General features: G+C 48.6%; 2 protein-coding genes across 4 annotated transcripts; one reads left to right on the top strand and one right to left on the bottom strand.

Annotated features, from left to right (window-relative positions):
* Positions 1 to 64: 64 nt before the first annotated feature.
* Positions 65 to 21,268, bottom strand: SLC25A44 (solute carrier family 25 member 44). Of its 3 annotated transcripts, none has more exons than XM_084824379.1 (5): positions 21,189 to 21,268; positions 10,632 to 10,752; positions 7,825 to 8,458; positions 5,882 to 6,009; positions 65 to 3,899 (listed from the first exon to the last, which is right to left on the bottom strand). In XM_084824379.1, exons 3-5 carry the CDS (start codon positions 8,444 to 8,446, stop codon positions 3,708 to 3,710), a joined length of 942 nt encoding a protein of 313 aa, XP_084680505.1. In that variant the 5' UTR covers positions 8,447 to 8,458; positions 10,632 to 10,752; positions 21,189 to 21,268; the 3' UTR covers positions 65 to 3,707. The 3 variants fall into 3 exon arrangements, with proteins under 3 accessions (XP_084680505.1, XP_084680504.1, XP_084680503.1); XM_084824378.1 differs by having other exon boundaries at positions 20,942 to 21,236; XM_084824377.1 differs by lacking the exon at positions 21,189 to 21,268 and having other exon boundaries at positions 73 to 3,899; positions 5,882 to 6,004; positions 10,632 to 10,721.
* LOC146334161 (uncharacterized) lies at positions 19,428 to 22,914 on the top strand. The gene is made up of 4 exons (XM_084824482.1): positions 19,428 to 19,512; positions 20,009 to 20,173; positions 20,617 to 21,346; positions 22,574 to 22,914. The coding sequence occupies exons 1-4, from the start codon at positions 19,428 to 19,430 to the stop codon at positions 22,824 to 22,826; spliced, it is 1,233 nt and encodes a 410-aa protein (XP_084680608.1). The 3' UTR covers positions 22,827 to 22,914.
* Positions 22,915 to 27,937: the final 5,023 nt, after the last annotated feature.

Here is a 27,937-nt window from a genome sequence, read left to right as displayed (position 1 = left end):
ATGTAGAGCACACTCATCCCTTGTTTGTACCTTATCAGCAAAATAAGATCCACTAGGAAAAGGGTCAAATAAATAATAAAAACTTTAATTACACTTCAAAGACTTCTTACAGTGCAAAATCGAACCTGTTTTAATGTACACAAATACATTCAAACTCCGTATTGAAACAGCAGCAGGCACTGATAACAGAGATCACTTGGAATTTACTCCCATTTAGACAAGACGTGAACAGGCAGATCCTCATTTCACATGGTTGTTGAAGGCTTCCTGTTGGCCTGACTCACTCTATACCCCTATGCTCATAAGGTGTGTGTGTGCTGTGTGTGTTTTAAGGTAGCCAGTAACTATAGCTTCCTGAGATCAGCTCAATGGAGCACCCTACAGATTCTCTTTGTACTACAGATTAGAAACAACAAATACCTCTGAGTACCAATGTATGTTTAAAGAAAAGTCAAAACTAAAGAATGGAATGAGATCTTAGCCCACTAAGTTAAATTATCAAAAGTGGTGATTCGTACTTGGATAGGATAAAATGTGCACGGACCTCACCGGGAAAAACATACTAGAGTTATAAACTTGCTCATTTAACCAGCATGAGGGATCAGCACCCTATATACAACCCATTGAGCAGGCTACAGCATTTTCATAAGTGCCTGTAGCATATCTGATGAACTGAAATCAGTAACACGCTACTGCAAAACCATCACAGCTTTTCAGGGAGGGGGATTAATCCACCCAAACCCCCAAGGGAGTATTATAGGCTTCCTTTGCCATTTTACCTTAGAGAGACCTATTTAAGCCAAAACACTACATGTGGGTGGGCTCAGCATGTTACCACCTGGGTATCCTCAGCAAAAGCAGCCATCCACCAAATCCAACCCAGTGCAAAACACAAGCATTGTGTGGAACGTGACCATAAGGAGGAACGTGTGCACAACCCAAAAGTCTTTCATTTCAATTAAGACTTCTTGAGGGCTCCTCTTGTAAAGGAAAAGAAAAACACACATATAAACCGCTTGGCAAAATCAAATTCAAATCAACTTCAGGTGCACCGAGGCATTCTGCATGGTCAGTGTGACTTCCAGACAACCCAAAGTATGGGCCTGGTTTTGTTGCCTGCATATTGCTAAATACAGGGTAATCAGGCATTTGGGGGTCATAGACAGAGCAGAGATTTCTCTGCTCTACAAACACCCAAATGCCCCACGACTGCCAGATCATCATCGTGACAGGCGTGCCCGTGCCACTGGTAAATAGGCTGGGCTGGGAATTGTGTCTGGGCTGTACCACTTCAAAGCTCTTCCATTAAAAATAAATCCCTCCACACACAAAGCCAGCATACTGGAGAGGCTAGGCTAGCAAACTAGTTTTCTGTGTATACAGTTGGGGGGGTGCATGGAAGAACTGTCATGTGAGCCCCCACCTCCAGTGATCCCCCAGATCCAAGCTTATCACCTCAGTAAACTCAGCACACAGGGCAGAAAACTATGGGGCAGCCTGCCGCAGCCTGGCACCTCCGGACACACTGGACGGCTACTCCAGGAATTCTCAGCCTGCATGGGAATGATGGGAGCGGTGCTCCAGCACATCTGGGGGGCACCAGGTTAGGGGAGGCTGCTGTATTGTGACAGGTCCAAGGCTGCTTCAATTCAGGGCTGGTTTGGGTATGTGAAGAGTTTGTTTTATCCTTCCCAGCTCCCAGCCCATAAGCAGTATGGGGGAAAGGTGTGATTTGTTTGTTTAGTACAGCTTTCCCCAACATCTGCTAACTTCCAGATGTGTTGGACTTCAACTCCCATCACACTCAGCATGGCCAATGGATACGAATGCTGGGAGTCGCAGTCCCAAACATCTGGAGGGGAAGGCAAGTCTAGTTCTACCCCTGCCCCCTGGTCTCTTTGGTGAAGGGGAAGATCTCTACAAGTGTTTAGTGGGGACTGGCCTGTATCGGTAGCTTCCAGTGGCCACCACATGCCAAGAACATGTTCCACAGTACATGTTTCTGCACAGAGCCTTCTTAGAGAACAACATTCAAGGATTAGGAGGTCCTTCAATGGCCTCTCAGTTCCTGATTATGGCACTTGAGTAAACTCTGATCCAAGCTTTTAAAAAGTGTTCTTGGTTGCTGCAGTAAAGAGATCCAAAGTGCAGAGAATATCACCCCCGCCCCCAGTACAGGTTTCAACCCCCCCCTCCCTATTTCATTCTTAAGCAACTGAATTTACTTCCACCGTGGTAATACAGCTTCCTTTCCCCCCACTCACAGCCTTTCACAGACTAACATAGCTACACAAGCACTGTGGACAAAGAGGAGCTAAGTTTATAAAATGCAGAATCATCACCAAATTTGCAGTAGAAAGATGGTGACAAGATGGGATGAAGTAGGAAGATGCCCATCTCTGGAAAGGTCTAGACCACATGTCTTAGTCTTGCCCACACTCTCTTCTTACTGTTTCAATGGCTGAAAGCTCTTAGGTATGGAACAGGGACCCAAACAAATTCCAAGGTAGAGCTGGATTTGTCAAGGGCCACAGTCTCTATTGGATCGCCGCTAAGCTAAAAATAGAAGTGTATAAATGATGTTTCCTTCCCCTCCTCCCCCACACAAATGGAAGATGCAGAGTTCCTTCTCCTGTCCACCAACATCCTTGTCTTTACAGATTAACGACTCATTCATTGATTGAGACACTCGTACAAAGATCAAATGAAGTATTATACAAGACATTTCAGCAACACTGAACCCTGCCTTTCAAATGAAGCCCAAAGGGAGAATAATCAGATTTCTTTGTGCTTCAAAGGGGAAAAAAATAGGAGGAAGCAATTTTAGGACAGGGATCCAGTTATTTTTATACACTCACATTTGCAAAGGCCACAGAATAAAGGGTGCACTCTCCCTAGACTGGATTTTAAGCCTCCTCCCAGAAGATATACATACACACAACACAACAATTGTAAACCACAACTGCTGTAGACTAAAAAGGACATTCCTTTAAAATCACTTATCAGACATATCAGAAATGGGCGGGGGGGGGGGACGCTACTGCTTCGATACTGGAAGATTGGCAAGACAGCTTCTGAGGATAGACCAAAAGGAAGAAAAAAATATATGTACACATCTTGTTCAGATGTCAAAGCAGTGTCTCTTAAAAATAACTCCTGGTGTTTGGTACATTTACCCCCCTTCAAATCTTCAGTTTTTGGACGTTTCGGCGTTGGCCGGGTGTGTGTGTGTATTTCTACAAAGTGCTTCTTTTTAAGTGGTGGCACTGCTGCAACTGGCAGGGTCTCCAGCAAGGGGTCACACGTAAAGGTATTCTCCCACTGTAGGAATTTGGCAAAATAAATGAATCAAAATCAGTTTTGCAAAAAAAACATTACTTCGCCTCAACCATTAAGCGTTTTCCTAATGAAAAAGAATAAAGGAGGGCCAGGAGATGTGCCAGGTTTCACTCAGGTATGAACGAATTAAGGAGTTTTTACAGTAGGCGCTTCTTTTGCAGAATGCTGCAATCAATCCAAAGGAGTGGAGTAATACTGGGCCAGGGAATTCTTCTGTGTGTAGACGCAGTCACTTGTATTAAATTCTCCACTAAGAATGCCTTGTTAGAAAGCTCTCCTGCCACCGTTCTCACTGTTTGGTGAATTTTCAACCATACCAATGGTCCAAGAGATTCCACAGAAGTCCGTCTCTCCGCTCCCCAGTTTTGCTACCAGTGCCGCGAGTCCACCAGCTCTGGACGGAGGCTCAGTTTCTTCAGGGTCTCGTACCCCACCACAATGACAATGGTGGAAGGCGTGGCCGAGATGATGCGGGCCGAAAGGCCTTTTGTTAAGCCCCAGGGTCCTTCCTCTGCTATCAGCTGCTTGAAAGTGAGGACAATGGAGCTTTTGCCTTCCACCTGAGGGAAAAGAAGAAGAGTCACTAAGTCAGACAGCTTCATGCAGAAGCAACGTGGCAGGATAAGGGTCATAAGGACAGAAAACTGTGGATACTCTGGGATACACACACTCTACCTAAAAATGACAAAGTGATCAAATTCTATGCTAAAGAATACACCAAGTTCCAAGATCCAGACAAGTTACACAAATGACAGTTTATGGTTCATTCTCCATCCATTGTTTCCGCTGCATTTCTATTTATATAGTTTTAAGGTTATAGTTTGTCTTTCTTACTCAAGTATCCAAGGTGGTAATACAGCTAATACAGATGTTCAGTTTTTATAAATAGTTGGATTGTTTTAGCCATGTTGGATACACTAGACCTGTTCAGACAGCTGGCGTAAATGTCCCTTAATATGCCATTAAATCCCTGGGAGTAGAGGACAGTCTACATGGTACCAAAAAGATGACAGTGTTAGCGCCAGGCAAGCCTCAGTAAGGAGATCATTCCATAATTCAGGGGCCACCACTGAGAAGGCCCTCTCCCTTGTTGCCTCCCTTGGAGGGACCATAGCTCAGTGTGACGGAACATATGCTTTGCATTCAGAAGGTCCCATGTTCGATCCCCAGCTTCTTCGGGTAGGGCAAGGAAAGAATCCTGCCTGAAACCCTGGAGAGCTGCTGCCAGTCAGTGTCGGCAATACTGGGCTAGATGGACCAATGGTCTGACTCAGTATAAGGCAGCTTCCTATGTTCCAAGTCTCCCATGGAGGTGGCACTTGGAGGAAGGCTGTCAGGTATTGCAGTCCTGAGCTGCATAAGGCTTTATAGATTAAAACCGGCACCTTGAATTGGGCTCAGAAACATACAGACAGCCAGTGCAAGCGGGCCAGAATTGGTGTTATATGCCCACACCTTCTGGTCCCAGTTATTAATCTGATTGCTGCATTTTGCACAAGATGCAGCTTCTGAACAGTCTTCAAGGGCAGCCCCATGTAGACTGCATTGCAGTAATCTAACTTGGAGATTACCAGAGCATAGAGTACTGAAACCAGGTTATCCCTGTCCAGATAGGGGTGTAGCTTGGCCACTAGCCGAAGCTGGTAGAAGGCACTCCATGCCATTGAGGCCACTTGAGCCTCAAGTGACAGTGATAGCTCCAGGAGGCTCCCCAAGTAATGAACTTGCTCCTTCAAGGGGAGTGCAACCCCATCCGGAACAGGCTGAACACCCTCCATCCGGTCAGCAGAACCACCCACCAACAGCATCTCCGTCGTGTCTGCATTGAGCTTTAGTTCATTAGCCCTCATCCAGTCCACTGTCACAGCCAGGCACTGATTTAGCACATCCACAGCCTCACCTGATACGAACATCAGAAGAGCCCTGCTGGATCAGACCAAGGGTCCATCTAGTCCAGCATTCTGTTCACACAGTGTCCAACCTGCTGCCGACCAGGAACCCACAAGCAGGGCATGAGCGCAACAGCACCCTCCCACCCATGTTCCCCAGCAACTGGTGCACATAGGCTCACCGGCAGTACAAGATGAAGAGGAAAAGATGAAAAGGAGAAGTGGAGCTGCATGTCATCAGCATGCTGATGGCATCACACTCCACAACTCCGGATGACCCCACTCAGCAATTTCATATAGGTGTTGAATAGCATGGGGGACAAAACCGACTCCAGAGGAACCCCATGCTGGAGAATCCACAAGGCCGAGCAATATTCCCCAAGCACCACCTTCCGGAGCCATCCATCCATGTGGGACAAAGAGCTCTAAGTTAAAAGGGATATGTGGTGGGTGAAGATGGGAAACCAGTGCAGGGACCTGTGTTGGCAGCTGTCCTGTCTCTGAGAGTCACATGCAGATCAGGTTAAGTACATGCAACCCAACGTAGACAAATGGCCTACAGGCCGACCTCCAGCTCGTGATACTGGCCTCGAAGCAGAACAAATAGCTCACTCTTGACACAGGGGACACCATCAGCCCGAGGAGGCTCTTACCTGCACACGAGCCCGGATGACGTCCATGGGGTTGGTAAGGGTAGAAGCTGTGGCAGCGGCCATTGGCCCAGATATGGCTTGGAGGAGCAGGTGTGGGCAGTCCTTGGGTGTCAGGCTGGAAAGCTGTTCTGGAAACAAGAGCGAGAGGCAGGTGATGTATGCTACCCTGTAGGGGTGCCTTTGCTGCCTCCATGGTCGCAGCACAACTGCTGGGGTCAAAGAATGGGGGGGGGGAGTGTTGCCTTCTCACCTGGGAGCATCTGGGTGGGCACTGTTGGAAATAACATGCTGGACTGTTATAAGGAAATTCTATATGGATATTCCTACAGAAAAGCCTTCCCCAATCTGGTGCCCTTGAATCTGGTGCCCCAACAGCTGGGGGCACGCTAGGAGTTGTAGTCCAACATATATGGAGGGCACCAGGTTGGGGGAGGCTGTTCTTTAGGAACAACGTATTTCTGTTTTAAACTGATGCTTGTCCTACGTTTTACAGCAGCAGCAGGCAAGAAATGTTAAGAGACAAGATGGCAAGAACTCCTCCCTTTGCGTCTACCTTTTCTTTGGGGTAGAGAGACATACCACTGCTCAATCACAGCTATGCCACAATCCTGGATTTCTCCATTGCTTTCTATGGGCAACTCTCACTTCCCCACCCCAGGGAAGAAAAAAAAATGGAAGTGGGTGAGACACAGAATGTTAGGGTGTCAGCTGAAAAGGGGGAAGGAGAAAAAACGGAGGAGGAGGAATTAGCCTGCAAGCTTTTGTTTAACAGCTGACATAGAAAGCTCCTGGATTAGGGTTGGGGAGGTGGGGGATGCACCATGAAGCAAAATCAGACTTCCTGCACTATATAGGGATGCTTCAGGAAGAAGGAAGGGAAAAGGGACACTCTCCAGACCACCAACATCCCTGCACAGCTATACAGCAACAAAATATTCATGTTTGGGTCTGGCAACCTGTGAGGAGGAGTGGGAGGAAGGCAGTATATATATGTGTGTGTGTCTGTGTGTCTGTGTGTGTGTCTGTGTGTGTGTGTGTGGGGGAGCACTGACCCCACCCACCACCAATTTGCAGCCCCAACCCAGTTGGGGGTTGGACTCGATGGCCTTGTAGGCCCCTTCCGACCCTGCTATTCTATGATTCTATGACCCACCACCACACAGGCTCCTGGGGGCAAAAGGCTTGCCCACCCATGTCTTAATGCTTGCAGGCCTCTTGGAAAACAGTACCAAAAAAGCTTCAATAAAATTATTAAGCAGAACTCAGGAAGGGAAACTGCAAAAAAAAAAAAAAAAGTCTGATCAACCAAACTGAGTGAACAATATAAATGTTTTCAATTAGTGCCTAAGAGAGAAGAAATTTGTGCCTGACACATACTTCTAGGGACCAGAGTTACACAGTGTGGGCACCACCACCAAAAAGGTCATGTCCCTGGTTGCCACCAAAATCACTTCAGAAGGTAGGTGGCAATCTGGAGCAGTTTCAGCTGCAAACCTGTGAAGGCTTCTCACTACCAGCTTCTTCCCCAGGACTGCCCCCACCCTGGGCAAAAGGTCCCTTCCTTAGTATTGAGCAGAGAACCCCCCCCCCCCCATCTGCAAGGACCCATTGAGAAGAGGGCTGGGAAAGGTGTGTGTGTTTAGAGAGTGTGTGCGTTGGAGGGGATGAATGGTGTGCAAGATAGTTGGGGGGCCAGGCTCCAGTGCTGGAATGCACCCCTACCTCCCACCTGAGGTTTCCCAGCTGGCAAACTGGGCTTTGGACTAAAAAAGGGTTCCCCACCCAATGTAACATCTGGGCAGGTGTGAATGGCAGCACACCGTCCTTCAGATACGCCGATGCCACCCCCGCTGCCTAGTGTTGGATAAGCAGAGGGTGAGATTAGATTATCAGACTGTGAAGAGCTCAAAGGGAGATCCAGCAGGTGCCGTGCTTCCTCCTACCTGCGTAGAAGTGGTAGAAGGGCCACCAGGCGGCACTGTTGGGAATGTAAGTGAGCAGGGAGGCCACATAGCCCCTGTAGAAGCCCCTCAGCCCGTCGGCCTTGAAGATCTGTGCGATGATGTCCCGGGTTTGGCCAAAGATGGGAAACCGCTTGCCTTGGTGGGCCTGCACTTTGAACCGGCCCATGGTCTCGCCTACCCGCTGCATCATCAGGTGCTGGGAGATGACGTCGATGGGCACCGTGATGCTCTGGGCCACAAGGGAGGCTGAGCCGCCGGCCACCAGGGACTTGACTGTGTTGCTGTTGCTGTAGTGAGAGACGTACTTGCGGGTAAGCTCGTACGTGGTCACATAGCACTGGCCTGAGATCAGGGTGAAGGTGTTGACCAAGAAGCCACGGTAGAGTCCAGCTGCCCCCTCTGCCTGCAGGATCTTGACAAAAGCATCAAAGGTCCCGTTGTAGAGGCTCTTCCCCTTCTGGACCTGCAGTCGCGTGCGGATGAGCGTGAAGGGGTACACGCTAACGCGGATCATCATGGTCATGCAGACTCCGAAGACATAGAATTTCTTCTTGTCCAGGTGCTCCCACTCGATGATCTGGATGTTGCGCTTGTCCTCCATGGCTGAGGCTTCCTGTAAATGAAGCAGAGATAGTAGTCTGTCAGAATCTTGCTTCTCAAGGGGAAAAGAGGATTCATACAGGGCGGGGGGGCAACTTGTGTCCCTCCAGATGTTTTGGCCTACAACTCCCATCAGCCCTAGCCAGCATGGCCAATGGTGAGGAATGATGGGAGCTGCAGGCCAAAACATCTGGAGGAACACAAGCTGTCTACCCCGATGTAGGATTACCACCCAATTAAAAAGAAATCCTAGCAAATTTATTGAGTTTTAATCTAATATTAAGTCTCTATACATTTGCAGATGACAAGAACTCTGAAAATGGGAAGCACTCCTTACATTTTTCGAAGATGCATCCAAATGTTCCAACAGGCACTCTCTTAGAAGAGGCCTTCTCTCCTGTCACAGAAGTAGGAATGCCTCCAAGGTGGCACCCCCCCACACACCTGTGTGTGTGTGGGGTTAAATACTTGCATGAAAGATATTAACATTTCCTAAGAAATCTGCTACCCAATTAAGAGCACATTCTAATCAAACAAATTTATCAATCAGCTAAGCATCACAGCCCTAGTTCCCATCCTTTATGGTTATTCATGTCTGCTGAAATGTTATATAGCTCCCTCTCTGGCCATGGTAAGGAGTGGTGCCCAGCATGGGTGGCTGGGGCATTCTGGGAGTTGTAGGACTTTTTTCTGTCTAAACATGCATAGGATTGCGGCCTTCATTTACACAGGTTGCAGAATGTATTTTTTTTAAGCACAGCCCTGCCTGCACAGCTTGCATGACAATGTGCTGAACATACTGTCTCATTCAGATTCTGACCAACGTGGCTTTCAATTTTTTGTTTTTTTATAAATGGCAGCAGCTTGCCAAGTTGCACTGAAAACCTCGCACACACATTGTTGGTGTCTTGTAAAAACAAAAAAGAACAAGGAAGGAACAAAAGAAAGGAGGCAAACCTAGAGAAACAAGCAGCTTTCAAGTCAAGAGTCGCTTCAGAACCCCTGCTTCTGCTTCCTGCTGCTTCCGAGGGGCAGCAGAAGAAGCACATGCACAGAGTTCACAGCCTAGCCTGGAGAACCTGCTCATATGCTGGGAAGAAAGCCAGGGTCTCTTCACCGCCACCTTTCATGACAGTGGACTGGAAGGAAACTAGGCGGTTCCATTTCCTGATTTTCCTTTCAGAAGGTCACTTTACTCTCCATTCCCTCTTCCGAGATGCCTCAGTTCAGACAATCCTCCAAACCATAGCTTGGAGGTTCAGTAATGTACCATGGGCTCATGTGTTCCTGCCTCCAACTCTCCCTTCCCATCTAGCACTCCAGATCCCACCCTTCATTTCTAGATCTCCTCTAATGGTAGTTTGCTAGGATATCCAGATTAGGCCATCTATGCTTAGCCCTGACCAATAAACCATGGTTTCAATCAGGGGCTGGAGGTGAGCACCAACAGTAGTTTCCCTGATTCAGCCATCACAGAAAACTACCGTTACAGGAAACCTGGAAATGGAGGGAAGAATTCGAGAGCAGGAGGGGAGGAACGTGCAAGCATGAGACATGTTTGAAATCTTCCGTTCGAAATCTTCTAAACCATTATTTGGAAGATCACAACATGATGTCTGAACTGGGCTGACGATGGGACAACTACGTTAATTAACTTGATCTAAGAGTTCTGCACTAAAAAAAGGAAATTCTGCAAGCAGAAAACTCAAATTCTGCGATTGGAGTGTATTACATCTAATCGGGCACAGATACTTAATTTACAGCGTGATTGGGGCTGCCATTCCAAAATGCTCTGGTTTATTTGTAATATTTTTTTCTTTTTTTTGCATAGAAATATCTCCAAAAACATGAGGACATGGAATGCCAGAAACAAAAAAGAACATCAAGAAACTAAGGGCTCTCCGCAGCTTTCAATACCATCAATATCCTTATAGACTGACCGTAGGGAACTGAACTGGGAGCACCATGTTCCGGTGGTTCCATTCCTACCTTGATGGCCAGTTCCAGAAGGTGGTGCTCAGAGACCACTGTTCTGCCCATGATGGTTACGCTACTGTGCTCCACAAAACTTTATTTTGGCCTATGGTTTTCCTGTTGTGCATGGTTTGGCATCATGTCTGAACTGAGCCACTCTCAAGCAGCCCAATCTTGGATGCAGGCACATCTAAGCAAAGCCTAAATCGTACCTTTCACTGAACAGGTAGCATAGTAGGATTCGTGGGCAATGAAGATAACCTTTCCCCATTCATGCCGAGTTCCTAGTTACTGCCAGCTTTTCAGAGTTCTTCCTTTCAGAACACCAAATTTCTGCAAAAGAAGAGATTGGATTATATTGCATGGTAACCATTGCAAGTCTTGGGGGAGATGAAAAGCAGTGAAGAAGGGAGAACACGGCCACCAGCATCATTCCAAATTTTTCACCCACTCTAGATTAAACTCTCTCTACCTTCCCACTGACTGGAGAGAGCAGCAAGGATTTGCCTTACTCAGCATGCCACTTGCCCTTTCAGTTGGGAGGGGGAGCAGTGTGCTAAGTACTTTGCCTGCCTCGCATCCTCCCCAAAGGGGGAAGGCATGGGGCAAGCGAAGCCATTCAGTCAAGGTGGAAGGACTCCACCAGCAGCCTCAGCCCAAGAGGCTTCGGCGCGCATGGGCTGTTTTTGGCCAGGGAAGCCTGCATGCGCCGAAGTGGGCCCTCCGAGTGCCCGAAGTCGGCTCAGTCCCCCCTGCTCCTCTGTCAGAAAGTGATGGAGTGAAGGGACTCACCTGGCTCAGCTTTGCTCCTCCTCCGTGTGAGGAATGCAAGGAAGGAGGGAAGCTGGCACCTCGGTGGCTTTGTTCTGCTCAGACTTTCCCTAGCCGGGAAAGCCCAGGCAGAGCGAAGCAGGTTCCCTGGCCGAAGTGTTGGTTGGAGGAGCTCTCAGGAAAGCCCAGGCAGAGCAAAGCAGGCTCCCTGGCCCACGTGCTGGTTGGAGGAGCTCTACCCAGTGCTTCAGCCGCGGACCTGATGACGTTAGGGGGTGGGACCCTGTCTGTGATGTCACAGGAGGGCCCCCGCTCCCTGACATGATTGGGCCCACAGGAGAGTTGTGGGGGTGGGGGGGCTAGCCCCTGGATCTGAAACAGTTCCCCAACTGTTCTAAGCCTTGGCAAAACAAAACCCCTCCTACCCATATTATTTTAGATTTCACTTTGCAACCCTGAGAACAAGAAACATGATTTTAAATGACAGGTTAAATTCTAGGAATCTGCAAAAGCAATCCCATTTGGTCATTCAGTGTCACATCCCAATATTTCTAGGACCATCTCAGCTATACAGTTCTATGTCATCTCTATCCCACAAGTTTCCCCACAGGATTCCGCCCGAGGCTTAAAAAACAGAGAGCTAGGCAGGGCTTTCTGTGAATGGGATGAAGAAGCTTCCCCGAGTCACATTCCTCCTTGGTCCTCCTTCTATCTCCCCCATTCCTTGTTCCATGCCAATGTCACACATCTAATCAAGAGAGAGAATGTGCCATAATCACCTTTAGTGATTATATAGTCAGTCATGGCATCTCCATTGATCTTGGGCTGGGAAGCTGCTCAAGCTGTGGAGGGCTGCTGCCAGTAGGTGTACTGGGCTAAATGGACTATTGGTCTGGCCTGGAATAAGCCAGCTTCTTGTGTTCAGTCATATCTATGTTCTCTCTCTCTCTCTCTCTCTCTCTCTCACACACACACACACACACACACACGAATGAACATATATGACTGAACACAGGAAGCTTATTCCAGGCCAGACTAATAGTCCAGTTAGCCCAGCACGCCTGCTGGCAGCAGCCCTCCACAGCCTCCGTTCCTTCGCAGCTCAAGATCAATGGAGATGCTATGACTGAATCTGGGATCTCCTACATGCCAAGTAGGTGTTCTGCCACTGAACTATGGAACTCCCTTCCCCAAAATGAAATGGCCGCTTGCTCCAACACAGATGAGGTACTGGAGTCAACATGAATCAGACAATTCGTCTGCATAGCCCAGGATTATCAGGAGCTCTCTAAAGTCTCAGCCCTGCTACTCAGGAAAAACAAGAGCTGCCAGGGACTGGACCTGAAACATCTGCTCTCTTGTGGAGCTATGCCCCTCCCAGGCCTTTTCATTTAAAGGAGAACACAATTTGCTCATCAGCAAAGAAATATTATTCAAGGTAGATGACAGATGGTTAACTCACATCATATCTCTTAGTATACCCGCTTGGGAGAAAGGCCAAGTATGCCAGATGGTACATACAAAAACCTCATCAAAAGCATGGGAAATGGCTAGAACTTTAGAGAGTGAAAAAGCTGAAGATTCAAGGAAGATTTCCATCTTCAACCCCATACACATATCCCCTGTGGCAATGATCCCAACATTCAAAATGGGTCTACACAGGCAGCACAATGAGGTGGTTGAAGTGGTACAAACTGTTTTACCGCCTCATTTTGGTGCATGGCTATACTCTGGTGGAGTATATCCCTTTTGAATGCTTCCCCGTGTAAAATTTTATTGAAGTATTTTTACCTTGCTCTTCAGCTGAAGATGGCTCAGTGAAAACAACTAATAAGAGAGTCCCTGCCCTTAAAAGATATGGCACAAAAGGGAAGGGGATAGGAAGAGGAAAAAGTAAAGGCACCAATTTTTAAAGTTTCAAAGCCTCTCAGCTTGAATGGAAAACAGTTCAGAGAGAGGAGGAACCAAATGGAGCTTGTCTCTCAGCAGAGCCAATGGATTGTGCCCTGCTTACCTGTTCTCCCTTCTAAGCCAGCTAGGTGGCCTGGAAAATGCTCTCTGAAAATACAAAACTAGTCGATCAAGAAAAAAGATTCTAGCCCAGCCCAGTCCCTTGCCTGGTCTCCTAGCTTTCTATTTCCAGGCAGGTGAAAAATGCAAACCCCATCCTCCACATTCCAACCTCAGCTTTCCACCACCTCATTCTGCTGCAGGTGAAGACCAGGCCTGAATGTAACTGAGATGTAACTGCAATTCTTATTTGCAAGGTTCAGATTTGCAAATAAGCTTTCAAGTGACCAGTTCACAGTCTTTACTAGCCCATCTATCCGCAAAATGATCAAGTCTCTTCTCCCACACCTTCCTTCCCACCCTATAAGATCCACAGATGGGACCTTGCTCTTCATTCACAAACCATCTGTGGCAGTCTTTTTGGTGGTGGCACCTTCATAGTGGAACTCACCTACTAGCCTAGAATTTGTCTTTCCCCTACACTTCAAAGCACCTTTAACAACTGAGGAAGAATTTAGATGGGAGGGGCCTTAACATAAGAAGAGTCCTGCTGGATGAGATCAAGGAGGATACCGAAACATAGGGCTTTAAACAAAGCCCTATGAAGAGAGACGGAAAGAACTGGGCATGTTTAGCCTTGAGAAGAGAAGACTGAGGGGAGATATGATAGCACTCTTCAAGTACTTGAAAGGTTGTCACAGAGAAGAAGGCCAGGATCTCTTCTTGATCATCCCAGAGTGCAGGACACGGAAGAATGGGCTCAAGTGACAGGAAGCCAGATTCTGGCTGAACATCAGGAAAAACTTCCTGACTAAGAGCAATACGACAATGGAACCAATTACCTGGGGAGGTGGTGGGCTCTCCCACACTGGAGGCCTTCAAGACAAGGCTGGACAGCTGTCTGCCAGGGATGCTCTGACTTGGATTCCTGCATTGAGCAGGGGGTTGGACTCGATGGCCTTGTAGGCCCCTTCCAACCCTACTATTCTATGATTCTAGGATCTCTCTAACCCAACATCCTCTCTCCAACAGTAGCCAGCCAGATGGGTCTAGGAAGCCCATTTGTTGTTGTTGTTGTTCAGTCATGTCTGATTCTTCGTGACCCCATGGACCATAGCACGCCAGGCCTTCCTGTCCTCCGCTCTCTCCTGGAGTGTGCTCAAGTTCATATTCATTGCATCGGTGATGCTATCTAGCCATCTCATCCTCTGCCGTCCCCTTCTCCTTTTGCCTTCAGTCTTTCCCAGCATCAGGGTCTTTTCCAGAGAGTTTTCTCTTCGCATTAGGTGGCCAAAATATTTGAGCTTCAGTTTCAGTATCTGTCCTTCCAATGAGCACTCAGGGTTGATTTCCTTTAGGATTGACTGATTTGACCTCCTTGCAGTCCAGGGGACTCGTAAGAGTCTTCTCCAGCACCACAGTTCGAAAGCATCGATTCTTCGGCGCTCAGCCTTCCTTATAGTCCAGCTCTCACAGCCATACATTACTACTGGGAAAACCATAGCTTTGATTAGACGGACCTTTGTCGGCAAGGTGATGTCTCTGCTTCTTACTATGCTGTCTAGGTTGGCCATAGCTTTCCTCCCAAGGAGCAAGCGTCTTTTAATTTCATGGCTACAGTCACCGTCTGCGGTGATCTTGGAGCCCAAGAAAGTAAAATCTGTCACTGCTTCCATTTCTTCCCCTTCTATATGCCAGGAAGTGATGGGGCCGGATGCCATGATCTTAGTTTTTTTAATGTTGAGTTTCAAACCAGCTTTTGCACTCTCCTCTTTCACCCTCAACAAGAGGCTCTTGAGAACCTCTTCGCTTTCTGCCATTAGGGTGGTATCGTCTGCATATTGGAGGTTGTTGATAATTCTCCCAGCAATCTTAATTCCGACCTCTGATTCATCCAACCCAGCATTTCTCATGATGTACTCTGCATATAAGTTCAATAAGCAGGGTGACAATATGCAGCCTTGTCGTATTCCTTTCCCAATTTTGAACCACTCGGTTGTTCCATGTCTGGTTCTTACTGTTGCTTCTTGACCCTCGTACAGGTTTCTCAGGAGACAGGTAAGGTGGTCTGGTACTCCCATCACTTTAAGAATTTGCCAGAGTTTGTTGTGATCCACACAATCAAAGGCTTTAGCGTAGTCAATGAAGCAGAAATAGACGTTTTTCTGGAATTCTCTTGCTTTCTCCATGATGCAGCGAATGTTGGCGATTTGATCTCTAGTTCCTCTGCCTCTTCGAAACCCAGCTTGTACTTCCGGTAGTTCTCGGTTCGCATACTGCTGAAGCCTAGCTTGTAGGATTTTGAGCATCACCTTGCTGGCATGTGAAATGAGCGCAATTGTGCGGTAGTTTGAACACTCTTTGGCGTTGCCCTTCTTTGGAATTGGAATGTAAACTGACCTTTTCCAGTCTTGTGGCCACCGTTGAGTGTTCCAAATTTGTTGGCATATTGAGTGCAGCACTTTAACAGCATCATCTTTTAGGATTTTAAATAGCTCAGCTGGAATACTGTCATCTCCACTAGCTTTGTTGTTACTAATGCTTCCTAAGGCCCACTTGACTTCACTCTCTAGGATGTCCGGCTCAAGTTCAGTGACCGCACTATCATGGCTATCAGGGACATTCAGATCTTTCCTGTATAGTTCTTCTGTGTATTCTTGCCACCTCTTCTTAATCTCATCTGCTTCTGTTAGGTCCCTGCCTTCTTTGTCCTTTATCATGCCCGTCTTTGCACAAAACGTTCCCTTGAGATCTCCAATTTTCTTGAAGAGATCTCTAGTCTTTCCCATTCTGTTGTTTTCCTCGATTTCTTTGCATTGTTCATTTAAGAAGGCCTTCTTGTCTCTCCTTGCTATTCTCTGGAACTCTGCATTCAGTTGGATATATCTTCCCCTTTCTCCCTTGCTTTTCGCTTCCCTTCTTTCCTCAGCTACCTGTAAAGCCTCATCAGACAGCCACTTGGCTTTCTTGCATTTCTTTTTCTTTGGGATGGATTTTCTTTGGGATGGATTTAGTTGCTGCCTCCTGAGCAATGTTATGGACCTCTGTCCATAGTTCCTCAGGCACTCTGTCTATCAGGTCTAATCCCTGAAATCTATTCCTCACCTCCACTGTATATTCATAAGGGATATGATTTAGGTCATACCTGAATGGTTTAGTGGTTTTCCCTACGTTCTTCAATTTAAGCTGAAATTTTGCAAGAAGCAGCTCATGATCTGAGCCACAGTCAGCTCCAGGTCTTGTTTTTACTGACTGTATAGAGCTTCTCCATCTTTGGCTGCAAAGTACATAATCAATCTGATTTCGATATTGACCATCTGGTGATGTCCATGTGTAGAGTCGCCTCTTGTGCTGCTGGAAAAGAGTGTTTGCTATGATCAGCATGTTCTCTTGGCAAAACTCTATTAGCTTTTGTCCTGCTTCATTTTGTACACCAAGGCCATGCTTGCCTGTTATCCCAGTGATTTCTTGACTTCCTACTTTAGCATTCCAATCCCCTATGATGAAGAGGACATCTTTTTTGGGTGTTAGTTATAGAAGGTGTTTTAAGTCTTCATAGAACCAATCCAGATCAGCTTCTTCGGCCTCAGTGGTTGGGGCATAGACTTGAATTACTGTGATGTTGAATGGTTTGCCTTGGATTCGTACTGAGATCATTCTATCATTTTCAAGATTGTACCCCAGTAATGCTTTTCCCACCCTTTTGTTGACTATGAGTGCTACTCCATTTCTTCTAAGGGATTCTTGCCCACAATAGTAGATATGATCGTCACCTGAATTAAATTCGCCCATGCCTGTCCATTTTAGTTCACTGATTCCCAAGATGTTGATGTTCAATCTTGCCATCTCATGTTTGACCACCTCCAGCTTACCCTGATTCATTGATCTTACATTCCAGGTTCCTAAACAATATTGTTCTTTACAACATCGGATTTTCTTTTCACCACCAGACACATCCACAGCTGAGTGTCCTTTCGGCTTTGGCCCAGCCGCTTCACTCTTTCTGGCGCTACTTGGAAATACCCTCTGCTCTTCCCCAGTAGTATATTGGACACCTTCCAACCTGAGGGGCTCATCTTCCGGCATCATCTCTTTTAGCCTTGTGATACATTCCATGGGGTCTTCTTGGCAAGAATACTGGAGTGGGTTGCCATTTCCTTCTCCAGTGGACCACATTTTGTCAGAACTCTCTGCCATGACCTGTCCGTCTTGGGTGGCCCTGCACGGCATAGCTTATGGCTTCACTGAGTTACGCAAGCCCCTTCGCCACAACAAGGCAGTGATCCATGAAGGGGAGGAAGCCCATAAGCAGAGCCAAAAGGTAACAAGCTTGTTTATCCCCAGTACTGGCCTCTATGAGGGATTCCACTTAGCTATCATGGCCAATACCCAATGGGTCTGATCTCCATGAATTAGTCTAAACCTACTAAGAATGCAATCCTATACCTAATTAGCTGGGAATAAGCCCCACTGAACTCAATGGGGCTTACTGCTGAGTAGACATGAATACGATTGCACTGTAAGCCATTTAAGGCAGTATTCATCACGAAACCCTGGCGCAGCAAATTCCATAAGTAAGATATAGGTTATGTGAAATACTTCCTTCTGTCTGTCTTTAATCTATTGCCCATCAACTGCACTGGGTGACTCCTTTCAATCAGTGGGGGCTGGTAGCTGCAATGTCACTTAGGCAGTGAATCCGCTCTGGGTTTTAGTCAGAATCACCCAGAACTCTAAGGGAGCTATCCAAGGTGCTCCTCCAGAGTTCTGACTGGTTCTGGCTGAAAACCGGCATTACATCGGAGCCACCAGCCTCCACTGCTTTAAATCTTATGAGGGAGAAACATTTACCTCCAACCACTTTCTCCATCCTTTGCTTGTTTATACAGCTATCTGCATTTACAGTGTTTCGATGGTGTTCCATTTTATTGGTATCTTTGTTGGCTTTGGATTTTTTTATTTGCCGCTTTGCATTGTTTGTTTTAAAAACAGACTGAAATGCGATATCATTTTTAAAAGAGTAATTTTTCCTTTCAGCATGTTTACCAAAGACAAGTCTATAACAAGCTGCAACTCTCTCTGAACGTGCTTCTTTGGCCAATGAAGCAGGCGCTTTTGTGCTCTGGAGAAGAGAAAAGGACAAGAACAAGAGCTTGGGCCATGCCCAGAACTGGACTGAGCTGAGGCTGAGCAAGGGTCCACCACACTCAGCACAGCTCTCAAGAGGGACAGTAATAGGTCAAACAAGCTGGAAAGGCAGCAGACACTTCTAATTTTAATTCTGAACTCATCTCTGCAGAGGCAAAGGAATTTGGGACAGCCAAATAGTTTAACATTTTTAAAGTTTTTGCCCAACTCGAGCATTATTGCCCAGCCTGATAACACAAAACAGTTTCCTGGTGCTTCTAGTAGCTTTCATCCCCAGTTTGCCATGAGGAAAATCAAGTCACACCAAAGAACAAGGCCATCAATGGCAAGATTTGTAAGGTATAGATATGATTAAAAGGAAGAACGGGAAAAGTGTGTTACTCTGAATTCTGGGGGGAAACCTTAATTACAATACTATACAACCAAGAATGTCAACGCCAGTCACAAATTAAAATACTACAAGTGAGAAGGACAAAGAGACAAGAATCATATAATACTTTGCAGAGCGCCACAGAGCTGTGACCCTGTGCACTGCTGCACACAGCATTGTGGAAATTGCATAAATGTTATTTTACCTAATCTGCCTGCTCAACATGCACACTCCTACACAATACAGTTTGACAGCAAACAGGAAGAAGGAACAGGAATTATGTGATCTTGGCAGATACTGCTTAGGATCAGGGGAGCTGGCACACGTTTCTTCAGCACTCTCTACCATACAAAGGGCTGCATACTTCTGACAGCATTTATTGTCAAAACTACTCTATAAGGTTGGTTTGAGTTAGAAAATTCGCTCATGGTGGAGCAAAGATTTGAACTGAGGTTTCCAGCATCAAGTCTACCCAAAACATTACAATCCCCAGCCCGAGAGTTAATTCCCTCAGATTTATTCTAGTCCAAACTGAGGCATCTTGAAACCTATCATGCCTAAATCAGCCCTCCTGCAACATTCTGCAACCTGCCTACCACCTTTTTATATGGGCATGTACGCACTCTATCCTATCCTGCGGCAGGCAGGAAAACTAGGAGGTTCACTTGAAACTCTGATCGGCTGTGTTTGGCTTGGCAGGTCATCCGTTATGTGGGCCTGCTCGTTTTATGGCGCAATCCTACCCGGAGAGTCGCCACTGAAAATAGAGACCGCTGACTATCCTATGCAGGGCAGTTGGAGATCCTCTCCTCCATGCTCTGGCCGTCCTGCACTTTTGCCTAGATGGATGATTTTGCCCATCTACCCATGGCTTCGGGGAGGGAAGGGGCCTGGAGACCCGATAGGAAGCTGCATAAAGCAGCTTCCACAGTCTTCTCCACTCTCCACCACCAGGACGGTCCACTTTTCCCCATCTCTGCGCTCCATTTCCAAGTGCAGAGACGTAGCTGGTGTGGAGAGAACCGTGCCAGCACTGAACGGCCATAGGGGATGAGTGTGATTTCTGGGAACTGAACAATCCTATGGCCCTCTAGGCAGTGTCTAGTGGCCAGAGGATTGCTCCCTCTGTGACTTCAGGCACAACCCAATGCATGCTTAGACAGAAAAAAGGCCTACAACTCCCAGCATTCCCTAGCCAGCGCAGTGGCTGGGGAAATGCTGGGAGTTGTAGGCCTTTCTTCTGTCTGAACATGCATAGGAGTGCACCCTTCATCTCTTTATTTCCATCAGATAGAAACCTAGCTATTAAGAAGGAAAGCTCAGGTTCTGAGGATGAGAAACGCCCAGACTTGTCACCCTACAGCAGAGGAATGGCCGCATGGATCATGCAAGAACAGGTCACCAAGCTCAAGCAAGGGCTGGGCAGAGCTCGTGCCCCCCAGCAAACAGCGTGGTGTACTGGCAAGAGTGTTGGGCCAGGGAGCCGGGAGATCCGGGTCCCAGTCCTCACTCGGCCATGGACGCTCACTGGGTGACTTTGGGCCAGTCACAGGCTCTCAACCCAACCCACCTCACAGGGTTGTTGTTGTGAGGATAAAATGGAGAGGAGGAGAATGTAAGACCCCTTGGGTTCCTTGCAAGAGGGAGGGGGGGGAAAGGCGGGGTATAAATAAATAAATAAATAAATAGACGAACAAGCTGCGTCCCCCCCACACCTTCTGCTCTGCCCCCAAGACCCTGGCCGTCCTCCACCTCACGTTTCCATCGCCGCGTCCTCTTCACTCTGCTAGCAAACAGTCTCCAGCGAGTTCCCCCTCTCACCCCTCATTCTGCCTGCCGCGAGAAAGCCGGGCCCCCACCCTGAGCCAGCGGCGCGGGTTCCCTGGAACCGCCTGCAGCCGACGCTAGCCCGCGCGAGGCCTGCCCGGAGGAGGCCCCGGTGCCGGGGGCGATGGCGCGCGGCGTGCTCGCTGGGCTCGCGTTCAGCGCGCGGACGGAAGACGGGCCCCGCGCCACCGTGGGCCCCGCTCGACACAGGCGGGCCCCTCCCCAGCGCCACCCCCGCGGGGGCTTGTGCCTCCCCGTGCCCTGCCCGCTCCCCACTCAACGAGGCCCTGCCCCACCCCGTGAGCCCGCCTCGGCGACCGGGGCTTGGCCCTGCCCCTCCGCGAGCCCCGGCCCGCCCTCGGCGGGGCCTCCCGGCGGCGGCTGGGCGCCACTCACCTCCCCGAGGCGCCGCTCCGTGCGGGCCCTGCCGGGCCTCCGCCTCCGCCTGCGCCCCAGCCCCAGCCCGCTCCCGGGCGGGTCGGCGGGGGCTGGCTGGCTGGCTGGGCGCACGGCGCCGCGCCGGGCCTGGGTCTCCTTCGCTTCCCCTCACAGCGCCGGGCGAAGGGGCGGCGGCGCCTCCTGGCCGCCCGCCGGGGCCAATCACCGCGCGGCCCCGCGCCCAGCGCTGCCGCCCCCGTCTTACCGCTTGGCGGTCCGAGGGCGCTCGGCGGGCTTCCGCGGTCTCCACTGCGCCTGCGCCGGCGCCAGGGACAAAGATGGAAGGCGAAGGCCGAGGCGCGAGAGCGACGGAGACGGGACGGGCGGCCATAGAGGCCCAGCGGAACTAGAGGGGCACTTCCGGTCAGGGCGAGGAAAAGCGCGGCCTCCGGTGGCAGGGATAGGAATCATAAACGTGTGATCTGTAGACGTGCGCGGGATCGGCACTTCCGAGTTCCTTGGGACCGTCCCTTTCTTCCCCAGGGAGAGAAAACTGGGGCAAGGCCAGGACTTCGGCGCCCCGTCACTGGCGGCGGCCCGCCCCCCACCATTGATGGCTTGATGGATTGCAGTTGTACCCCGCCTTTTTTCCTCTTGCAAGGAGCCCAAGGCGGCTTACATTCTCCTCCTCCTCTCCATTTTATCCACCAGGCCTTCTTTCAGGCTCCCCCAGCCTGACGCCCTCCAGGGGTGCCGGGCTGCAACTCCCAGAATCCCCCCATGATTCCCGGGGTGGGGAAGGCCCCTTGTTTCCGAGATCTGCGTGGCGAAGGGCGGCTTAAGGGGGCTGCCGAGGCCTGGCTGGTGTTCCGAACGGGTAGCGTTTGCCTGGAAGCCCACGCCAGCTTCAGCCCCGCAGATGGACAGTGCGCTACACCGCAGGGCTGTCGTAACAATTTCCAGAGGAGTTCGTCCGTTGCAGCCGACGCGACGAAGAGTCCTGTGGCACCTTAAAGCCTAACACATTTGTTACGGTAGAAGTTGATGAAGAAGACTGTAGGCCACGAAAGCATATGCCATAATAAATAGCGCCCTGAGACTCTTTCTGGTGTTTAACATCAATCAATCTCTTGGAGGGGTAAACATCAAAGAAAGCCCTTTCGAAAGAGCCCCGCTCCTTCCTTTTGCTGCTGCCTTTTCACTCTGCGGGGACAAATGCATGACTGCCCCATGACAGCGGGAATAAACTCTGGGATTGCTCCCTTCCTTTCTATGCGCAGTTTTCACTTCCGCCCCAGAGGATGTAGAAAGGTCTACACAGAGATCAGGAAGTTCCATGTATCTGTGGTGGAGTGAGTTATTTGGTATATTTCTCACCTCTGTCCTCTCATATAGAGATACAAAAAAATATTTAGATAGGAAAAGTCCTACAACTCCCAGTGTTCCCCAGCCAGCCAGGGAACACTGGGAGTTGTAGGGCTTTTTCCTGTCTAAACATGCATAGGATTGCACCCTTAGGGTGCTTTCAGACAAGGCATTTATTGTGCGATTGCCCTGCCTCATTCACAGGATTTTACAGGGGGTCCAAACGATGTCACCTTCAATTTGTAACCCTTGTTTTCGCACAACTTCTGTCTTTTTTCTTAACAGAAAAAAAGAAAACTGTTGGGGAAGATGGAATGACTGTACAATTGCCTTTTGGCTGGTAGCGCTAGGAGCCCTCCGTCTGAAAGCACCCTTACAAAAGGCAGAAGATGCCGTGTTCGTCCATATGAAAAACCACAACATCCATCCATGGCCAGGCAATACCTTTATGTCACCAAATAATCAACCAAAATGTCATAAAATAATGAACAAGCTTTTGAGCTCCGCAGAATTCTTCACCTGGCTGGATGTTAGGTAAAGGGGGAGAAAAAAAGTTGGCTTGATGTCGTAGCCACAAAGTGTATGTAATCACTACAATGGAGAGTAGGATGGCAGCCTCAATTGGATCAGGCTTTACGAAGTGCTGCGCAACCTTCAGGTTGTTGTACCTACTTATTAAATTTATATCCCACCTTTCCACTAAAATTAGTGCTCAGGTTGGCTAACAATGAAACCCTAGGGCTGTTGCGACAAAGAAACGCACAATGGCCAATTCCCCATTTTTTAAAATATAAAATTCAGCAATTACCTGCATCTGGCTCCAGTCTTAAGCAGAAGACAATTGAACTGGTGTCCCACTTGGACTACCGATGCAAAGTCTACGGGTTTTTCACCTCAGGGGTGGCAAGTGATGCAGAGTTATGGCCAATGGTGAGAGCCAGCGTGGTGTGGTGGCGAGACTGCTGGACTGGGAGCTGGGAGATCCGGGTTCTAGTCTCCACTCGGCCATGGAAGCTCACTGGGTGTCTTTGGGCCAGTCACAGACTCTCAGCCCAGCCCACCTCACAGGGTTGTTGTCGTGAGGATAAAATGGAGAGGAGGAGGAGGAGGAGAATGTAAGCTGCCTTGGGTTCCTTTTTTCCTGGAAAAAAGGTGGGAATGCAATCAATCAATCAATGGTGGCTTTCAGTTGAATACCAACGTTTAGAATGTGTAACTCTACACTTTCTCTCTGGGACTTGCCCACATGTAAGATGGCTGCTGAGGAGAGAACAGGGATGCTGGTAGATACATGAGCCTAGCTCTGGGCATTAGTTCTCCTTCTTAAAAAGACAGTTGCAGGGCTAGCAAGGGTGTACCTGAAGATCATCCAGTCCAACCTCCTCCCCCCATCCTTCGCTATAAGTAGGATTTCTCTCCCCTCAACGTATGGAAAAGGGAAAAACAGGCCCTCTGGTTTTATGTCAAATGGAAACAAGGGGTTTATATGTTGATAAGAGGAATTAGCAACTTGAAAGTGATTCTAAGTCTTAGCATGAAACATTGATAGATTTCATGGTGCAAACAGAAAGCAGCAGCAGGCAAAGTATCTCTCTTCCCCACCCCCTTCTAAAAAAACCGGTTGAACACATGCACACACCAGGCTTTTCCCCCCACATGGAATTTCAGGGGTGGAGTCTTGGATCTTGGGGGGCGGGGGGGGAGCTTAGTGGATAAAGAGCAGGGCCTTGTCCCATTGGACATGCTTGCTGGGAATTATGGGAGTTGCAGTCCAACCCATCTGGAGGGCAGCAGGCTGGGGACAGCTGGCCTGGTGGGACGTGACGGATTGGCAACCCCAGGTTGGCTGTTGTCAAGGAATCTGGAAATTATAGTTTGCTGGGGGGGGGGTGTGTGCAGAGAATCCCCCTTGTAGATCCTTATTGTTCCCTGGGGGAAAGGGGATGGCCATGAAACCAATATCTCATGGTGATGGAGCTTTGTCGATAGAGTTGTGCGCATGTCCAACATCCCTTAAATTGAAGGAATTTAATTCCTACCCTGGCTTTAACTATGCAGCCGGTTGAGAAAAGAGCAACGTTGTTACATTGCACATATGCTTGTACATGGCCCCATTTTTGTCCGGACACCTGGAAATGGCTGCAACCAGTGAATTTTTCTTCACAACTTGATATACTTCTTGGGAATCATAGAATCATAGAATAGTAGGGTTGGAAGGCCCCTTCATGGATCACTGCCTTGTTGTGGCGAAGGGGCTTGCGTAACTCAGTGAAGCCATAAGATATGCCGTGCAGGGCCACCCAAGACGGACAGGTCATGGCAGAGATTTCTGACAAAATCTGGTCCACTGCAGAAGGAAATGGCAACCCACTCCAGTATTCTTGCCAAGAAAACCCCATGGGACATATCACAAGGCTAAAAGATATGACGCCGGAAGATGAGCCCCTCAGGTCAGAAGGTGTCCAATATACTACTGGGGAAGAGCAGAGGGTATTTCCAAGTAGCGCCAGAAAGAGTGAAGCGGCTGGGCCAAAGCCAAAAGGACACTCAGCTGTGGATGTGTCTGGCGGTGAAAAGAAAATCCGATGCTGTAAAGAACAATATTGTTTAGGAACCTGGAATGTCAGATCAATGAATCAAGGTAAGCTGGAGGTGGTCAAACATGAGATGGCAAGATTGAACATCGACATCTTGGGAATCAGCGAACTAAAATGGACAGGCATGGGCGAATTTAATTCAGGTGACCATCATATCTACTATTGTGGGCAAGAATCCCTTAGAAGAAATGGAGTAGCACTCATAGTCAACAAAAGGGTGGGAAAAGCAGTTGTTGTTGTTGTTCAGTCATTCAGTCGTGTCCGACTCTTCGTGACTCCATGGACCATAGCACGCCAGGCCTTCCTGTCCTGCGCACTCTCCCGGAGCGTGCTCAAGTTCATATTCATTGCATCAGTGATGCTATCTAGCCATCTCATCACTTCCTGGCATATAGAAGGGGAAGAAATGGAAGCAGTGACAGATTTTACTTTCTTGGGCTCCAAGATCACCGCAGACGGTGACTGTAGCCATGAAATTAAAAGACGCTTGCTCCTTGGGAGGAAAGCTATGGCACACCTAGACAGCATAGTCAGAAGCAGAGACATCACCTTGCCAACAAAGGTCCATATAATCAAAGCTATGGTTTTCCCAGTAGCAGCGTATGGCTGTGAGAGCTGGACTATAAGGAAGGCTGAGCGCCGAAGAATTGATGCCTTCGAACTGTGGTGCTGGAGAAGACTGTTACGAGTCCCCTGGACTGCAAGGAGGTCACATCAGTCCATCCTAAAGGAAATCAACCCTGAGTGCTCCTTGGAAGGACAGATACTGAAGCTGAAGCTCAAATATTTTGGCCACCTAATGCAAAGAGAAAACTCCCTGGAAAAGACCCTGATGCTGGGAAAGACTGAAGGCAAAAGGAGAAGGGGACGGCAGAGGATGAGATGGCTAGATAGCATCACCGATGAAATTAATATGAACTTGAGTACGCTCCGGGAGAGTGCGCAGGACAGGAAGGCCTGGCGTGCTATGGTCCATGGGGTCACGAAGAGTCGGACATGACTGAACGACTGAACAACAACAAGGGTTGGAAGGGGCCTGCAAGACCATCACGTCCAACCCCCTGCTCAATGCAGGAATCCAAGTCAGACCATCCCTGACAGATGGCTGTCCAGCCTCGTCTTGAAGGACTCCAGTGTGGGAGAGCCCACCGCCTCCCCAGGGAATTGGTTCCATTGTCGTATTGCTCTTACAGTCAGGAAGTTTTTCCTGATGTTCAGCCGGAATCTGGCTTCCTGTAACTTGAGCCCATTCTTCCGTGTCCTGCACTCTGGGATGATCAAGAAGAGATCCTGGCCTTCCTCTCTGTGACAACCTTTCAAGGACTTGAAGAGCGCTATCCTATCTCCCCTCAGTCTTCTCTTCTCAAGGCTAAACATGCCCAGTTCTTTCAGTCTCTCTTCATAGGGCTTTGTTTCCAGTCCCCTGATCATCTTTGTTGCCCTCCTCTGAACCCTCTCCAGTTTGTCTGCATCCTTCTTCAAGTGTGGTGCCCAGAACTGGACACAGTACTCCAGATGAGGCCTAACCAGTGCTGAGTAGGGGGGAACTAGTACTTCCCGGGATTTGGAAGCTATGTGTCAGGGTGGACACTGAGCCCATAGAATCCCAGAGTAGTTCTGATTCGGAGGAAGAGCAGTCGCTCCTGGGAGAGGAGCGCGCCCCTTTTTCCCAGGGCCCGCAGCTGACAGAGATTCCTCCCACCAACATTCCTAGATTAGAAAGCAGTCCAGGGAGTGACCCAGCACAGATAGCAGACTGGGTGGATGCGCGGCGCAGACGCAGAGAGCGGCGCCAAATGGAGGGCGCGGAAAGGAGGCGTAGTGCCCGGTTGGCGCTCAAAGAACGGTTGCGCCCAGAGGATCCAAGGGAAAAGGGGAGGGATTCTCCCTAGTCCTTATATTCAGGGGTCTGCTAGTAATTGCCTTTCAAACGGGGACCAACTGTTCCAACTTAGGGCATAGGGATGCTGCTGCTCAGATCTAGTTGCTAGCTGTAGAGTTGTTAAGTTGTAAAAGAAGAATAAAGCTTGGAAAAGAATCCCTTTGTCTGTGTCTGGACTTGGCTACTGGATTAGACTGAAAGAGCCCTCCAAGGAGCCCTTGACACTATGCTTCTATTAATGCAGCCCAAAAGAGCATTGGCCTTTTTTGCAGCCACATCACATTGTTGGCTCATCTTCAGCTTGTGATCGACAACAATTCCAAGATCTTTCTCGCTTGTAGTGTTGTTGAGCCACATATCCCCCATCTTGTAACTGTTCACTTGGTTTCTTTTTCCTAGGTGCAGAACTTGGCATTTCTCCCTATTAAATGTCATTCTGCTGTTTTCTGCCCAGCGCTCCAATCTATCCAGATCACTTTGAATCTTGTTTCTGTCTTCCAAAGTATTAGCTATCCCACCCAATTTTGTGTCATCTGCAAATTTGATCAGCATTCCCTGCACCTCCTCCTCCTCCAAGTCATTAATAACAATGTTGAAGAGCACTGGGCCCAGGTCTGAGCCCTGCGGTACCCCACTCATTACCTCTCCGCAGTTTGAGAAGGTCCCATTGATAAGCACTCTTATCCACCGGATAAGATTCTGTAGCCAACTGTGTTGGCCAGAGTCCGATTCTGTAGCCAACTGTGGATCCACCGGATCGTTGTTTCATCTAGCCCACTTTGAGCTAATTTGCTCATCAGGAGATCATGGGGCACTTTGTCGAAAGCTTTGCTGAAGTCGAGGTATATGATGTCTACAGCATTCCCACGGTCTACAAGGGAGGTGACTTGATCAAAAAATGAGATCAGATTTGTCTGGCAGGACTAGTTTTTGACGAATCCATGTTGGCTTCGAGTAATCACGGCATTGTTGTCAAGGTGCTTCCAGATGGATTGCTTTATCATCTCCTCCAGAATTTTCCCAGGGATTGATGTCAGACTGACTGGTCTGTAGTTCCCAGGTTCCTCCTTTTGACCCTTTTTGAAGATAGGGACAACGTTAGCCCTCCTCCAGTCCTCTGGCACTTCCCCCGTCCTCCATGATTTCTCAAAGAGAATAGACAGCGGTTCT

The sequence above is a fragment of the Heloderma suspectum genome, chromosome 17, assembly GCF_057233095.1.
Source record: "Heloderma suspectum isolate Gila_16-S chromosome 17, 16-S_ref, whole genome shotgun sequence".
Taxonomy (NCBI): domain Eukaryota; kingdom Metazoa; phylum Chordata; class Lepidosauria; order Squamata; family Helodermatidae; genus Heloderma; species Heloderma suspectum.
This window is presented reverse-complemented; position numbering and strand designations above follow the sequence as displayed.

Excerpts from the sequence above, each read along its gene's own strand:
- SLC25A44 (XM_084824377.1), bottom strand. The coding sequence starts at position 8,446 with ATGGAGGACAAGCGCAACATCCAGATCATCGAGTGGGAGCACCTGGAC. Across the intron at positions 6,005-7,824 it reads CTTCTACCACTTCTACGCAG|CTTTCCAGCCTGACACCCAA; the intron begins GTAGGAGGAAGC and ends TTTCCAGAACAG. Across the intron at positions 3,900-5,881 it reads TCATCCGGGCTCGTGTGCAG|GTGGAAGGCAAAAGCTCCAT; the intron begins GTAAGAGCCTCC and ends CTTTTCCCTCAG.
- LOC146334161 (XM_084824482.1), top strand. The coding sequence starts at position 19,428 with ATGTGGGCCTGCTCGTTTTATGGCGCAATCCTACCCGGAGAGTCGCCA. Across the intron at positions 19,513-20,008 it reads TGACTATCCTATGCAGGGCA|ATAGAAACCTAGCTATTAAG; the intron begins GTTGGAGATCCT and ends TATTTCCATCAG. Across the intron at positions 21,347-22,573 it reads GAACTAGAGGGGCACTTCCG|AAAAAAAGAAAACTGTTGGG; the intron begins GTCAGGGCGAGG and ends TTTTCTTAACAG.